This window comes from Glycine max, chromosome 20, assembly GCF_000004515.6.
Source record: "Glycine max cultivar Williams 82 chromosome 20, Glycine_max_v4.0, whole genome shotgun sequence".
Classification (NCBI taxonomy): Eukaryota; Viridiplantae; Streptophyta; class Magnoliopsida; order Fabales; family Fabaceae; genus Glycine; species Glycine max.
Genome location: NC_038256.2, coordinates 31,717,175 through 31,734,179, shown reverse-complemented (window position 1 = coordinate 31,734,179; position 17,005 = coordinate 31,717,175). Strand labels below are relative to the sequence as shown.

Below are 17,005 nucleotides of genomic sequence, written 5' to 3'. Positions count from 1 at the left end.
AAGCAAAGCTGATCAGTCACTATATGGTTTGCTGGAGCCTCAATCTATACAAAATGCTAAGGAAAGACGTCAACAATGCCAACAATACATTGAAACATGGGTCAAGGAATCACAAAGGCAGTTGTATTTAGGAGCTTACTTGAATCAGTAAGTTCAATTGTTCTTTGAATTTAAGTTTTTTTTTGTTGTTGTACAATTCTGTTATTATAATTGTCCAATTCAGGGCACATTGGCAACTATTTGTTCTCCACCCAAGGGAAAACACGATCGTTTGGTTTTGTTCTCTGAGGAAGAAGCCTGATATTAACATCAAAGGCGCAATTAACAGGTTCTATTCAAATATACAAATCATGGCATCCTTTAGTTGGTAATTTTTGTTACATATACAACAAAAATGGTTGTCATATATATGCTATTTTTTTTAAACTAGTGCAATGAAGACAATAACCAGTTCTTTTGAAGGCATGTCTAATCAAGTTGCACCTCGGTGGGTTGAACCCAAGGTAATCAGTACTTGTTTGTAGTGAACCGTTTTTCTCATACATTAAGTGTTGAATGTTAAGTAACCATTAAAAATGTTATATGTAGACTAATGTACAAAGTGGAGGGTTTGAGTGCGGATATTATGTCATGCACTGGATGTGGTGCATCGTGACTGCCGGTTTGAAAGATGACTGGCACAAGGTAAACATAATGCATGGAGTTACAATTGTAACTTTGGTTAATATTTGTTAAGTTACTAATAATTTTTTTTAATGTTAATTTTGTAGTGGTTCTCTGATGGTTCATCGTTAGACGTGGAGGCCATCACATCAGTTAGACAAAAATGGGCAACTTACTTTTTATCTTTTAGGAAAAGCAGTTGCTAAATTTGATTTGTATTATGTACAAGTACATTTTTCCTGTGGTTTCATCAAAGAATTAGAACAATTATGGCTACAACTTTGTATGTTGGATACATTAGAGGATAATTAATTCAAAAAAGGGTATTCAATTTGCATGGCTACAATTGTTGGCTACAATTATGTCATTTGATGCTATTGTTCAGATTTCATTTGATGTTATTATTTAATTTGCATGGTCTGATATAATTTATAGGTACCAGAGATCAATGAAAAAAAAATTGCATCAATAAAACGAAGTAAATAAAAAAAAAATTAGACATACAAAGACGATTCCCTAAAACGTCGTAAAATGACAACATAATGTAGACCTACAAAGACGGTTTTCATAACCGTCGTAAATTGGCTTAACATACAAAGACGTTTCCTATAAAACGTCTTCGTATGCAGTCTTGACATGTCATCTAAGACGGTCACAAAGACCATCGTAAATTGGGATAACATACAAAGACGGTCCTCAAAACCGTCTTAAAATGTAAATTTTGATTGTCACCTACTAAGACGGTTATCGTAACCGTCTTTATAATCCAATATTATCTGTTCACTTTAAGACGGTTATAGAAGAAACGTTGTAATATTTGACGCATACTAAGACGGTTATAGATAACCGTCATAGTATTAAAACCTTACAACGACGGTTTCCATAACCGTCGTAAAATAGCTCATACATTTTACGACGTTGGCATTAACGACGGTTAAAAACCGTCGTGACATGGGCATAAGAACCGACTTAAAATCCAAATTTCCTAGTAGTGATTGTTTGCATGTTGCGTTTAGTGTTGGGTTGCGGTGGTACGGAAAGAAATGACGCAGAGGTTGTGGGTGTCGTACGAAAAAGAAATGTTGAAAAGAACTCAATGATGTGGTCCATGATGGTTGAGTTTGGTAAACCAGATCTACCATTTTGGTAGAGAAGAGGGGAAATAGGTGAGGGAAGAGAAAAAAGGTAAAAAGGCATAATGGGAAAGAAGAACAAAAAAGAAAAAATAAATGAAGAAAAATAGATAACCAATATCTCATCCATATATTTTTTTTTTATTAGTAGTGAATCTGATGACAGTCCATATAACTTCCGCACCGTGCGTAACATGTTTAACTTACGTACAGTAGACACTATCATAAAAGAATAGTCCCATAATATATATAAATCCCAAAATGTTTGGGGCCCCCCTTGGCTCCTTAGAAGTTTTGCCCCTGGTTGGGAAGGCCAAGGAAAACACACGGATGTGGTTAAGGAAGAAAAGGTATCAAAGTTCTCATTATTTGAATGGATTTCAGAACAAGGGATAGGTAGATGCTGACAGAAGCATGGAGAGAATCAAATGAATGTTGCATGAAGTGGGGAGATTAGTGATAAAGACAAATGAATGTTACTGGAAGTGGGGAGATTAATGAATCATAGCTCTAGGGAAACTCTCTGTAGCTTTCTTGCAACACGATGGCAGGAAGTATTTTAGGGAACAACAAGGAATTTGGTGCTAATACTATGTGAGGGAATTTTCATGTATTTTTGGTTTTCTATAGAATGGTCACCACTTGGTTATCCTTTCGGTTGGAGAAACATGTTTGTAGGAACAAGACTATGGTCGGAAGTCCCACGGTCATGTTCTACATTATTCTTGATTTTTTTTCTTAATTTTTTCATGCAATTTGGAGGTTTTAACCCCTAGAAATCACGGTGGTTTAAAATTTGTATTAAAAATCAAATGTTACGGTTAAAAGTTGTCACGAAGTGTGAATTTAATGTTGGTCGTTTGACACCCACTAATGCATATACGGATAAGGACTACAAATATGATTTTGTAGGACTGGAAAAATAATTTTTAATTTGAGGGACTAAAATAGGAATACCTTATATTTGGAAAACTAAAAAAATATTTAAGTCAAATAATAATTTTTATTTTGGATGTATTTATGCACATGTAATTAACATAATGACAATTTTTAACTGACACGATAATATTTAAAAATTATAAAAAATTAAAAATCTGTCTGCTAATAACTTTAAAATTTTCATATTCGATTTCTCATATACTTCCCTGACAGGCTGAAACTTAAAATTGATTGAGGGAGACTCCAGATTGATGCATTCCAATCAAAACTGCCTAAATTCTGCAACAAATGGATGCATAGATTGAACGAATTTAGCAAGTATTGTTAAACTCATGCTATAGAAAATAGGTTTCTCCAACCTATAACTTGACCCAATTCGTGCTCTTTGATTCTTCATCGAAATGATTTTTTTTTAAATGTTGCTTGCGTGAGACCAATCCGTTAAACAATTTTTGAAAATGTTGCTTGCGTGAGACCAATCCGTTAAACAATTTTTGAAAATGTTGCTTGCAGAAAACATAAACTCAAAGCATAAATCAAAACAAACTAAATTTAGTAAAATTTACATGAAATATCTTATTCGTACACTTGCTTCAACAAAATTATTTGATTTTTGACTATGTTGATTGAAACACATGGGTAACAAAACCCCTAAATCAATCTTAAGATTCATGAAATTGTACGAGAAAAATCGACCACAAAAATTGTAAAGTTCTTTTGGAAAGGGTTTTTAATAATTTTTAATTACTATTATGTGGTTAAAAATTATCACTGTGATTATTACGTGTTAAATATTATTTTATGATGATTGTTAATTGTCGATATGTTAATTATTAACAACATTAATTTTAAACGGGCAGAATGATTAAATGAAACTAAATTTAAAAGATAAATAATTAAATTAAATCTAAACAATAACATAAAAGACTACACGTATCATTTAGCCAATATTTTATTGACCATAGAAAAAATATGAGATCAAATCACGTTATAATAAATAATTAATGTATTAAAATTAAGATTGAATCATTTGATATTTGATCTTTAACGAAATTATGATCGAATTCTGAATTAATTAAAAGTTCTTTCCCATAAAGAACTAAAGAAGTAAAATAAAAAAAAATCCCACATTCAATTATCCTCCCCGTGTAAGTAGAAATCATTTATCTCTTGAAAGTTATGTTCGACAATTAAATTATTTTGCATTGAAAAAAAAAGATAACTGTACTATTTAACGAATAAAGTATTCTACAAGTTTAGTGAGAATTTTGCCAAATATTCTAAAAGTTACCGAAATAGAAGTATAACTGTACCTTTCCATCCATTGTGGACCTCTTCTAATCTTTACTAGGCAAATGTCCAAACAAAAGAGTTCTGTTGTCACCAGGTTAGCGAATAAGAGTTGCAAGCTTAACCTAGTTTAGCGCTACTATAGGATTTAAGGTTTACCATCATTTTATTTTTAAGAAAATAAGGAAACATTCACGGTGTAAAATATATACCTCATCTAATTATAACTCATCATATATAATAATTTTGTTGATTTTTATAATAATCATTTTAAAAATTATACCAAGAATAATTTACGAGTAAATGATATTATTATTGTGTTACCATTATATTCTTATTTTAGTTGAACCAATAAATCAATACAACATCAATTTAGTCCATAACATTATAAACCTTTTTTAGCTTCAACAAGTAACAATCAATTTAATCCCATATTTAAGAAAAAAATAATTAGAGGATGTAAAATTACTTAAAAGCAACCCATCATCAAAAAAAAAAAAAACCTTAAAAGCAAGTTCCTAAATATTTATAAAAGAAGCTACATCAATTGGTTACATCAGTCTTGGATGGGGGTAACTGGAAATTTTCTTGGTTAACACAACTCCATGTTCTGGTACAACTTAATGAAAAAGATAATATATATCTGCAAAAATGTATACAGTTTCCAATTTCTGTACGTTTCTAACTCACTTAACTTATTGGTATATTTATTTTGACCCCATTTATTCAGTTTACTCAAACCACTAAACCCGGATTTTAGAGAACCGGGATGGGAAAAGTGTCCTACCAAAATTAATCTACAGAAGCTAATTATATAAATAAGCTTTCACTAGTCAAACTAATAATTTAATTCAAATCAAGGACTGGATGGAATAGTTGCATTTGAAAGAGTTCACTCCGCTGATATGTGCAAAGATATCTGAGGAATCAACCATATCATCATCTTCTTTCACAATTATCTGCAAGTACAAAAAATGGAAGGAATATAACATCAAGGAATTATGCCATCAAATAATTGAAAAGGTAAAAGTGATCGGGAATTTTTTTGTATTTTAATTTTTAGACTAAGGCAAGTTGAACAACAGTATCCGATTAAGGGAATCTTACCTCTTCATCATCATCTTCATGATTGCTACTTCCTTGTTTATGGCTCTCTCCAAAGTCATCATTCTTTGCAAACCTTCCTCTAACCCGGGGCCGGCTATCCGCCAAAGTTTTGCGGCAAGCATACAACAACAACAACAACAACAACGCCTTATCCCACTAGGTGGGGTCGGCTACATGGATCAACTTCCGCCATAATGTTCTATCAAGTACCATACTTCTATCCAAACCATTAATTTCGAGATCCTTTTTTATAACCTCTCTTATAGTCTTTTTGGGTCTTCCTCTGCCTCGAATTGTTTGTCTTCTCTCCATCTGGTCTACTCTCCTCACTACAGAGTCTACCGGTCTTCTCTCTACATGCCCAAACCACCTAAGTCTATTTTCCACCATCTTCTCTACAATAGGCGCTACTCCAACCCTCTCTCTAATTTTGCGGCAAGCATACTGCATTTTTTTTATATAAAAAAAATTGCATCATTAGTTGAATTTTGAAAATATGCATAAGGCTTGGTTGATGCAGTAGATTGGAAATCATGTAAAACAGTATAAGATTTGAAATTTGTTTGTTAATGTTGGTGTTCAGATGTAGTACCTTGATTTTCTTGCTGAAATTTCTTTCGTTTCTCTTCTTCATGTATCTATGAATCTTTTCCTTCCTCTGCTCAACAGAGAGTTTTCCAACCTTCAAGGTAGAGTCCTCCAAGTGTGAGATTTCTGGTGCCAAAGTGGCAGAGCTTCCAGCCCCAGCTACAAGTTTCTGACTCTCATTACCAAGTGCCTGAGAGAGAAATTATAATTAAAGATCAATTTCTTACTTATTCAATAAAAACTGCACATTAACTTTATAGACTGTAGAAAGAGATATAACACTGCCACCCTTGAAGTGGGTCTTTCTATCTAATGATGCTACAGTTTATTATCCTTTTTTCTATTTTTCTTTTGGATGAAAGTGGTTCTTCCTTCTTGCTAGGCCAAATTTATAGTATTTTTTAATGCATGTGACTTTATAAATGGACTCATATCTTGTGCTACCTACTATTTGATGGTCATGGGGCACCTATGAGTTTATAGTTTAGAGATTTGTGGACCCTGAGCTTTCCCCCAAAAGTCCACCTCTGATAAAGCCTCTTCTATTTTAAAATAAAAACTTCACTGCTGCAAGGTATAGTAACCTTTGCAGCATTATTAAACTTCTTTTTCCTTATTCTGAACACATTGAACATTGGAACTGAAAATTTTCATTTAGTTTATTGACAGTCGACAGGAAAAATAAATAATAATGCAGTGTAAATTTTTTTTATATTATTATCAAATCACAAATTATCAAGTACATTAAATTATTAATTATTATAACAATTATTTTAAAATTTATATCAACAATGGTATCTGATTGATTGATAATGTAAAAACTTTTATACCAGACAATGAATGTCTATTAAACTCTAATTGGCTTGCGAAATTGCACATACCTGAAGGTCTGGGGAGTTAAACACCCTTTGAATTGAATCTGTACAATACATTCCACCATTTTCTCCCTGGTAGTCCAATTCATGTGCCTGCAGTTCAGACCCCAGTAGAATGTTCCCACCAAACAATCCAGAACTGTCAGCAGATAAGGCAGTGTTAAGGGAACCAGGAGGTGGCATGTACACTCCTATGCCAGGACTGAGATAAGAGCAAGAGGGTGATGAAGGGTTGAGAGGCACATAAGAAGGGATGGAAGATATGCAATCATCATCAAAAACAGATGGTAACGGAGCTCCAATAAGGGGTGCAATCACAGGATCTGTAGGGTAGTGAGAGAGGCCCGTCAAAATTGAACCTGCTGCTGTTGATAGTTGCACCTGTGGCTGAGCTGAAGGGAAATCAAACTGATCCTGCTGAGTTGAGATTGGGAGAAGTGGTGGAACGACAAAAGATGGAGATGATGAGAAGTCTATGGAGGCTGAGATGTCATTGTCAATTTCATCTTGAGTGTCAAAGAAGATAGAAAGATTATTGCCGTTCGTTGCGTTGTTGTTGTTGTTGGTTGTGGTGCTGGTTGTGGTAGTGCTAGATGAGGTAGTGGTGACTATGTTGCTGCTATTGCTATTGATATTGAACTTATTGTTGTCTACTACATCTAAAGGTGGAGATATGGTTGTGGCATATGAGGACTTCTCTTCATGGCAACAATTTGAGCTGGAGGTAACCTCAGAATTTTGCAGTGTGTGTGGGAAGAAATCGGGGTCGCAAAGTTCGAAAATTCGAGCACTAATCGGGCCTGAAATCTCATCCTGCAATGAGTGGTGACATATAAGCATTGTGAACAACATGTTTACCATAAACTACTAAAACACAGCCTGAGAATAGTCTTAACAAAGCCTCTTCTTTATAAACAATCTAGGAAACGTGATTCTCTATAGTTTATTTTTTTTATTTTTTTCTTCATTATGATGGGTTTGAAATCTGAATCCAATTCCTCTTTTTGTTGATAGACATGAGTCTGATCTGATCACTTAGAACAGAAAAGAAATTCAAAAGCTAATATTCTCTAATCAATTGAAGCTTTGGCTTGTAGATGTAGTGGGCATTCAAAAGTGAAAGACATGCCAAATGATATAATAGTATCTGCCACAACACCCCCTTCCTTCTTTATCAAGAGGAAAACAATATAAATCGATGTGCAAAGGCCCCAACGAAGAATTCTACATATGACTGTGGTTGGTTGCATAGTCTAGTCAGTTTTGTCCATATTTGGTAATAGACTGAAGAGAAATTTTCCTAAAGGGTTTGCATTGTTGGGTTATTTATTGGTGAAAGTGATGTGCATCTATGCCTTCATGTGACAGGTAGGAGCCAAGGTAGCCAATGTTAGTATGAAATACAAGTATGCAAAAACAAACAAGGAACCTCATGCTATGTTATTTTTGTTCATTTTAAGTGGAAAATTTGAACTTAAATGGGAATTGAAAGCCACTTGAAGAGAACCCCATAATGCTATATATGCTATCCATATGAATTGTTTGTCACTAAGACCTCTTCTCCCTATCTAACTGAATAAAGAATATCAAAAATTAGCAAAGCTTACACAACAAGCCCCCAAAGAGATATATATATTCTACAAGAACCGAAAGCTATGTCTAAATTACTATCACGGAAATGTTACATCATTTTTACAACTTTGCCCCTTGGAAAATGACATTAAACATTTTGGTGGTAGGGCCCATTGGATGATAATAAATATCAAAAGAGTTGACAGCACGGTCACGGAGTCTTTGATTCCTTCCTATTGTTCGGTCAATAAAATTACGTTATGCTCTCCAACCATATAAATAGAGGAAAGAAAACGTTCCGTCCCACAAATAGTGAGCATGGCTTGTGGGTTTTCTAAGATGGCTAATAGCACTAGCAGCTTCCACTTAGCTCCAGGAATATAACCAAATAAGGGAAATATTGTTCAGGTTTCTCAGAGAACTAATTAGGATGAAATTAATTAACATGCCAACAAACATTAACAAAACCATATTCGTGATTCATGCATGGAAAGAATTAAAATGCAGGAATGGAGCAATTGATCGAATAATTCCTAGAGAAATTAGTAATAATTGGCCTCAAAATATAAGAAAGAGTACCCCAGAGAAAAACCATCAAAATTTCTACAATTCGTAAGAGCATGTTTGGTTTCACATCTCAGATGTGATTTCTTGAGTTTATTAGGAAGTTAATAGTCATAACTTTCATATCTCAGATGAGATTTTCTTACTTCTCAATGGGTTTTCAAACACGCTATTAATCCGTACATCAATTTTAGACTTCTTTTGTTCTTTTCTGGGGTCTCTTTCCTGTCTTTCTCTTCCCTCCCAAGGTTTACACACTCTTGGAGTGTGAAATCATTATTTTGAAAGAAAAAAACAAGCCCTTGATCCAAACAAACTTGTCAAGTTACACACGATCACAAAACCCAGAAGGAAACCATTTAGCTGTGGTCATAAATATTGCATGACACAAAGATACATACACACATACATATATAGCTTAGTTCCAATACATGCATTAACACTAAATATACATGATCGAGATATGAAATGTAACAAGCTTGAGGTGATTACAATGGGGAGTTGCTCAGCCGGTGTTGAGGGGTGGACAACATCCTGCAACATGGTGGTGATGAATCCTCTTTTGCACAGAATTAAGGAGGCAATGAAGGGTGAACCTCAAATATATATAAAACAAAATCTATGTACACACACTTAGAAAGAAGTGGAATTTGGTGTGGTCACAAACGTGTATATGTTCCTCAACTTGAAGGTGACTAAAAACAATAATATTGCATGCTTAGGAAATTAAAGCCTTAAAAAGGATTAATTTTTTTCTAAAAAAGAAAACAAATTAAAGACATCAAGAAGGTGACATAAAAAGAAAGTAGTAGAGAGAGAGAAGTTGTGTATGCTGTGTTGTGTTAGCTAAGATGATGGGGTGTATGAGGGTGTCAAAAACAGAGAAAGTTAGTTATGTGCATATATAGAGGAATTGATGAGGTTGTACGTAGAGTCGTCAAGCCTGGCACTCGCGGGTGTCAACGCGAGAGTGGCGTTTGGCCATTAATTCACCACTTTGGTGGGGTGTAGTGGAATTCAATTTTTGGGACATGTATTTTTATATGGATATGGATTATTATATATATGCCAAATGACATGGTTAATAACTAGTAACTAGGAGAAGAAATTGGGTTGACCAAGCCTTTTTATTCACAATTAAATGATGCCCTATGCCGCCTTATGTTAATGTTAGCATCCCATTAATTTGTTTTTGGCAAATTCACCTTTTTTTTTATTCCTTTTCTTCATTTGTTGGGGTGCATGGATGGATAAACATACGATTATAATGTGTAAGAATTTACATGGTATAAAAATAGGTTTTGTTCTGAGTTTAAGTCATTACAATTGTTTGGACATCGAAATTTACGGAAATGCATTTTTTTTACTAAGCTGGGTTTAATTTAGCTTATGTTATATTTAAAACGAGACATTTGAAATTTTACTCATACAATTTTGGGGAAAGAGTTTAATTTTGGAAGCATTCTTATGCACAGAAATACTAATAACACATCTTCCAACATATTCTTTAATTTTATCCCATTCTTTCTTATTATTGATTTGAAATTTATTAAAAAAATATAAAATTTTTGTAATTCTTATTTCATATTTAATTATTCATTCTCTTGATTTTGTAAAAGTATATGTTAAAAAAAATGTTTTTCAGTACTTCTAGATGCTTTTCTGTGATGGCATTACAAAACTTGTTCGACAAAGTCTGTCCATCATTGCTAATTTCATCGACAACCTTGACATAGACAACATCTATCACTCGAAAACAATGGTTATCAAAATTTTGAGGAGACTACATCATTCTCAATGTGCAAGATTTCGTCCCTAATATATTACATAATAGATCCAGATTTACTATTCCAATCAAATCAACTTGAATAATTAATAACTCAAAACAATCAGTTAAGAGCAAACCCTATAGACGGAAATAATGCTTGGAATCTAACGAAAATATAAAGTAGTCACAACAATAACACCAATTGACCAACAAAATCAACATCTTCTAATTGATGTTTATAGGAAAAGTTCATTATTAACGTGTCATCGGAACACGATAGAGAAACTGAAAGCTTGTTTGCTCCACAATCTACATAGTTGAAAGTATTGTATTTTAACATAAACCGTAAAAATAAACTTTCTTTCCTTCAAGGCATATATTTCTTTTTTATAACTCATCAACATCATCCGAGGAACAAAAAACAATTTTAAGTAGCCAAGTACAATGACACGCTTAAGTGCATATAATTAACACATGTACCCTTGCCAAGTACAATAATGACACAATCCAATCCTAAGTGCATACTAAGTTTGGAGCAATAATTTTTAGGAAATTTGCAAGCTAAATATATATCGTCAACCACATTTATTTGAATGTTATACAAAAGAAATTGTTACGGGAAAATTAGACACTATTAGTTTTAGGATGGTGGATTCAAAAAAATGGAAGACCTTCAATACTTAAACACAAATTTCGTGTATTTCTTGTCATATTTACTACTGTAAAATTGACCATCTCCTTTAACTCGGTTAAACAATAATTGATGAACAACATGAACAGGGGCCGACCTACAGCTTGTCTTAATTAGGGGTGAGAATAAGCTAGGCCGGCCTACAGAGGTCTACGACTTGGCCTACATAAAATCTGACCTGGACTGACTTATTTAATTAAAATGTTAGGTTCAAACTTTTTTAAAAGCCTATTAAATTAAATAAACCAGACTTAGGCTTATTAGAAAGCCTTATAAGCCTGATAGACCGACCTATATATGTATATATACTTATATTATTTTTTGGGTACCAATTTATACTTATATTATTTTTTGGGTACAATTAATTTTTTTTTAAACTAACAGACTTTGGTTACACATTACTACTTCATAACTTCCATTTCTATAATCAAGTAAGACTTTAATTACAATTTAGGTGTGAGTCATGTGCTCATTTATATTCTTCATTATTTTTATTGGTTTTCCTACTCCTCCTCTTAACTAGACCCAATGGGGCGGGTCGAGTACGGGTATTGTCTTCCCAATCCCTTACCCCGACTCCTCAACATATCCCCATACCCGTACCCGATACCCGACGGGTTTGAGTTTATTGTCCCATCCCCATACCCGTCGGGTACCCGTCGGGTATCGGGTATCCCCAACCCCGTTCCACACACCATTTAGAAAAATATATTTTTTTTTTTGTAAAAAAAATATTAAAAATTTGATTCTAGAAAAAAATAAATTGATTGTTAAACATTTATTTTTAACTACTTATATATCAATAAATTTATTATAACGTGTGTGTCTACATAAATAGTTAAGAAAATAATATTAAATTATGTAAAAATTCTAAAATAAAATTAACTAGTAATAAAAATTATATGTCTTTTGATTAAATTATGCAAAAATACTAAAGATTTTAAGTGGCGGGGCGGGTTCGGGTTCGGGGTCGGGACGGGTCTAATAATCCCATACCCGTACCCGTACCCGTATTCGTATCCGTACCCGTACCCGACTTTTGGTTATCGGGGAAAACCGGAATCCGAACCCGAACCCATACCCGGTCAACTCGGGTATTACCCGTCAAAGTCGGGACGGATTTGGACGGGTACCCACGGGTACGAGTTTTCTTGCCATGTCTACTCTTAACGTTTCCTTTTCCTTTAACTTTCCTATTATGTTCCTACTCCAGAGCAAAATAATATTAAATATTTAATGTGAAGAAGACTTTTAAAAAGGCTATTAGGTCAAACTAGACTTTTAAAAAAGTCAAGCCAAAATAAAAACCTTTGATACGCTATAGGTCAGGCTCAGGCCTAAAAAATTCATCGTAGGCTAGGCTCAGGCCTTTTAAAGCCTAGTCTGGCCTATTCCCACCCCTAGTCTTAATAAAATATTATGTAATGATAAAAAAATTAATATTAGGTAGTTATTTTTATTTAAGAAGTTTAATTAAGTATGTAAATAATATCATTTTATGTTTTAATAAAATATTATATTTTTTGCTTTTTCATGATAAAATATATGATATTATTTTGTTTTCTTTCAAATAGTTTTCCTTTTATAATATGTTATTATTATTATTATCTTAAAAGTTATAAATAACAGTAGTTTGTAATAAAATGATTTTATTAATCTTTGTCGGTGGGTCAAACTTACAAACACTATATATAAGATTAACAACTTAATTTTGAAATGCACCAAGAAACATTTCATCTTTTTACCACCATTTTTATATTCTAATTATTGACATGTGCGATGCACAGCGTAAACAATTTGTTTGTGTAGTTATAGAATGATTTTATATTAAATAATATAGTTGTATAATGGAAAAACATATTCAAGTTTTTTTTATTGAATTATTTGTTTTGACATATAATAAAAATATGTTTTTGATTCTTATAGATAAAAAAGTAATAAGAAAACATTATAAATATTGACTATATATATATATATATATATATATATATATATATATATATATATATATTTAATACAAGTTTTTGTATGCATGAATTTCTTATGAAGCATCTTTTGAATGGTAACAAAATAAGAGCAGTATGTTTTTAATAGTAAAGATGTTTAAGTTTCAATCTTATTTTAGAGGAAATTAAGCTTAAATTATGCTAATCATTTAAAATTCAGCTTTTTAATCCATGCAGCTTTATTAAGATTATTTTTTGTTACATTTTTTTTTTGTAAATCAATTTAATAAATGATTTTAGTGAGATTAAAAATTATATTATATTTATTTATCAATTATGATCAAATTAAAAGATGACCCTTAAATAACTTCAAAATTCATTTAATTCAAATAGTAGCCATTATTAACAATATAATAAAATATTCTCCTATTATGACCTTTAATTTTTACAACACTCTCTAATTATTTATTTTAGTTTTTAACAATTAGAATAAAATCTTTTGAAATAATTAAATAAATATATCAAAGTTAATTATATTGTCTAAACACGTAATAAACATGATCAATATCATACAATGACACTACTAAAATTAAATTAAAATTGTGATAATAAACAATTATTCTCTTATTGCTTTCAAAGTTTTTAATTTCAATGTATATCAACTTAATAAAAATATAACAAATTTAATTATATTACCTAAAAATATTTCATATATTTATCACGCACTTTATTATAGTAAATTTTTATTTAAATTATGTCAATATATGATGAAATGATATTTCCTAATTATATATTCCAAAAACTTTGAAGACGTAATACTTAAATAAAATAATATTGCCTAGTCATAAATTTTTCACATTAAAATATACAAAATTTTGAAGTAATTTATTTGTTAAAATAATTTTTGAAATTAATAAATAAATTAATGATTATGAATTAAATAATTAAATTTTCTTTAATAGTATTTAATCATACGTTAATAAGCCTTAATTATGAATTAAATGCTAAAGCTTAAATTAAATCATACAAATAAAAAGCAAAATTTTTGTAAAAAACAAATCCTATTAAAAATTTTATCATTAATAAATTTAATATTGGTGTTCTGATGATCAATTTTCTACTATGATTAATACCATTAATTAATTCCATTGGCTAATACCTTTTCATATGATGAGGTTTTTACAACAGTCTCTAATTATTTATTTTATTTTTTAATAATTAAAATAAAATCTTTTGAAATGATTAAATAGATATATCAAATTTTTTTATCATATGAAATTTGGGTAAATTTCAAGTGTATTTAGAAATGAAAACAAATTATATAAGTATATCAAATATATTGAATCTTATTATTTTTAAAACATCACCAAAATGCACAATAACATATGCACAATGATGCATAGAAAGGTGCACAAAATTATACAAACAATATAACAATTATAGCATAATCATCCAAATCAACATTCAATCCAATTGAGTTGTCTTCATTCAAGTCATTTGTAACACACAATTCGGTCCATTGTTTAATGATTGTAGTCTTTACAACACCCTTTTTCAACGAACATCACAAATGAAAACTCGATATTCATCGTTCATAACAATGACAAAGGTAGTTTTTCGATACTTCATAATTTGCTTAACCATATTTGTAGACAAATTTACAACAATAAAATTTAAAAAATATAAATAAAATATATATTAAAGAAGATTACACATAGACATAAAACATTATCATGTTATTCTTCGTTGTGTTAGTCTCATTCAAATTTACCATCGGATTAAAAAATTTCCAATGGAATTTAATCTGCTGATAAATTCTGTGGGAAAATTAAAATTTCCCAAAACAAAACAACTCAACCCTAGTCGCGTTAGTCACTCTAGTTTCTTCACTTTTGTATCCTCCTCCCCTATTTCTTCACGTTAGTCACAGAAGTTACAAGGATTGCACCTCGTCAAGGCTTTTGGTCTGTCACTCACTCACTACGTCTCAGTCACTCACTCACTCTGTCTCAACCACTCACTCACTCTGTCATGCCAGCATCGTTGTCACGGCCAAGCCTCTGTCATGGGCACATTTGCGTGTCCTCTGACCCTCATTCGCCCATCCTTTGTCGATCCCACATTTGTGCGTCACGGTCAGACATCCATTGTTCTAGAATTTGTGTTTCCGTCTTATGTTTTGAGGAGAGACGAAAGAAGGGAGAAAAACAAACTGAAACTTGTGGCTCCATTAATGCTCTAGTCATATTACCCACACAAATAACCTAGCGCAAGGTATATTATGGAAGCTATTTGTTTCTAATGTTATGGTATTTGTATGAACATGAAAATTCTGTGCTATAATAATATAGCATCCAGTCACAAGTATTTAGCTCATCATTCATGTCACAAACTGATAGGTCCTAATCACAAACTAACGATGGAATGTCTATTTGATTTCTAGAGCTATTTAGCCTTTAATAACTCGGCTAAGTAATTTTTATTGAGAACATGTTAGAAAGTTATTTTGCATGTGTTGGTTTTTAAGTTGGGTAGAATTGATTTTAATAAATATTTTTGAATTGTAGAAGGTAACTAGGTTGTGTGGAGGATTGATTGTGTTTAGCAACCGAGCATAGTTGTGTTGAAAGTCGTATTTTTAAGTACCTATTTTAAGAGTAATGCTAGTTGCACAATCTTCACAAATGTGGCACATAGAACGATCTTGTGGAATCATTTGGTTAGATATAGCCACAATTTAAGGATGCATTGGATGACCAATGCGTTTTTTAAAAGGTTGGGTAAAGATGAATGTGTTTGAGTATCCATTTATTAGTAAAAAAATCGTCTACTTGAGGTAAAATGCATTCTCTTTCACCATTACATTCAAGTACTCATTTGAACATTAAGTGCAAAATATAATATTAATATTCGTTTTATACAAAAATAGTTCAAAATTCAAATTTTATTCTTTTTCATAAATATATAATATAAATTTTATCTTTAATGTATATTTTTACATAAATTATAATTTCATAAAATGATAGTATTTTATTATCTTTTTAATATTTATATATATGATTTAATGAGAATATTTTTTTACCTATATTAAAATATTATTGTTAGAACAATGTTACACAATTATTGTTATAACAAGTGGCTTTTTTAAGGAATTAAATTATAAAAAAATATTATCAATAAATCACAAGCATTATTTTAAAAGATAAATATAATATATAAAATAAAAATAAAACTTATATAAATATACATATTTTAATTTATGTGAAAATAGAATTTAATATTATATATTATATTTTAAAAGATAATTTATAAGATTATAAAAATATAATAAATTAAAAAAAATTAATTTTGAACTATTTTCGTATAAAACATATATTCAAATGAGTACTTTGTAGTGGTAAAAGGGTGTTTTTATTTAAAACAAAACGTATAATTGAGCATTATAGATATCTCAATTTTTAATTACTCACGTTTTATTATTATTATTATTATTATTATTATTATTATTATTATTATTATTATTCATTGAAAAATAATTTAATTAACTAATTAAACTAAGCTGAAAATAAATATAAATAATATATTCAATAAAAATAAAAATAATTATAAACATTAAATACATTTTTTAGAAAACTAATTATCTTTAAGAAAAAATAGAATATATTTTTATTAGAATTATTATTATTATTATATATACATTTTTTAATATATGAATAAAAGGAAACGTAAAACATACTTTACTTGATTAAAACTTCTTATTTTAAGTATTTATAATAGTATTTAAGGTTTGAATAAATTTAAGAAAATAATTAATTTAATTTTTAATTTAATTTATGTTAAATAATATTAGCCTATTGAAGTTTATTGTT

The 17,005-nt window shown here is 30.7% G+C and overlaps 1 protein-coding gene across 2 annotated transcripts; it reads right to left on the bottom strand.

The window, feature by feature from the left end:
- Positions 1-4,274: 4,274 nt before the first annotated feature.
- Positions 4,275-9,615, bottom strand: LOC100793417 (uncharacterized). 2 transcript variants are annotated; one of them, XM_006605696.4, is made up of 5 exons: positions 9,224-9,615; positions 6,602-7,408; positions 5,725-5,910; positions 5,133-5,255; positions 4,275-4,984 (listed from the first exon to the last, which is right to left on the bottom strand). In XM_006605696.4, the coding sequence occupies exons 1-5, from the start codon at positions 9,272-9,274 to the stop codon at positions 4,877-4,879; spliced, it is 1,275 nt and encodes a 424-aa protein (XP_006605759.1). In that variant the 5' UTR covers positions 9,275-9,615; the 3' UTR covers positions 4,275-4,876. The 2 variants fall into 2 exon arrangements, with proteins under 2 accessions (XP_006605759.1, XP_040869099.1); XM_041013165.1 differs by lacking the exons at positions 4,275-4,984; positions 9,224-9,615 and having other exon boundaries at positions 5,134-5,576; positions 6,602-7,476.
- Between the last annotated feature and the right edge of the window lie 7,390 nt (positions 9,616-17,005).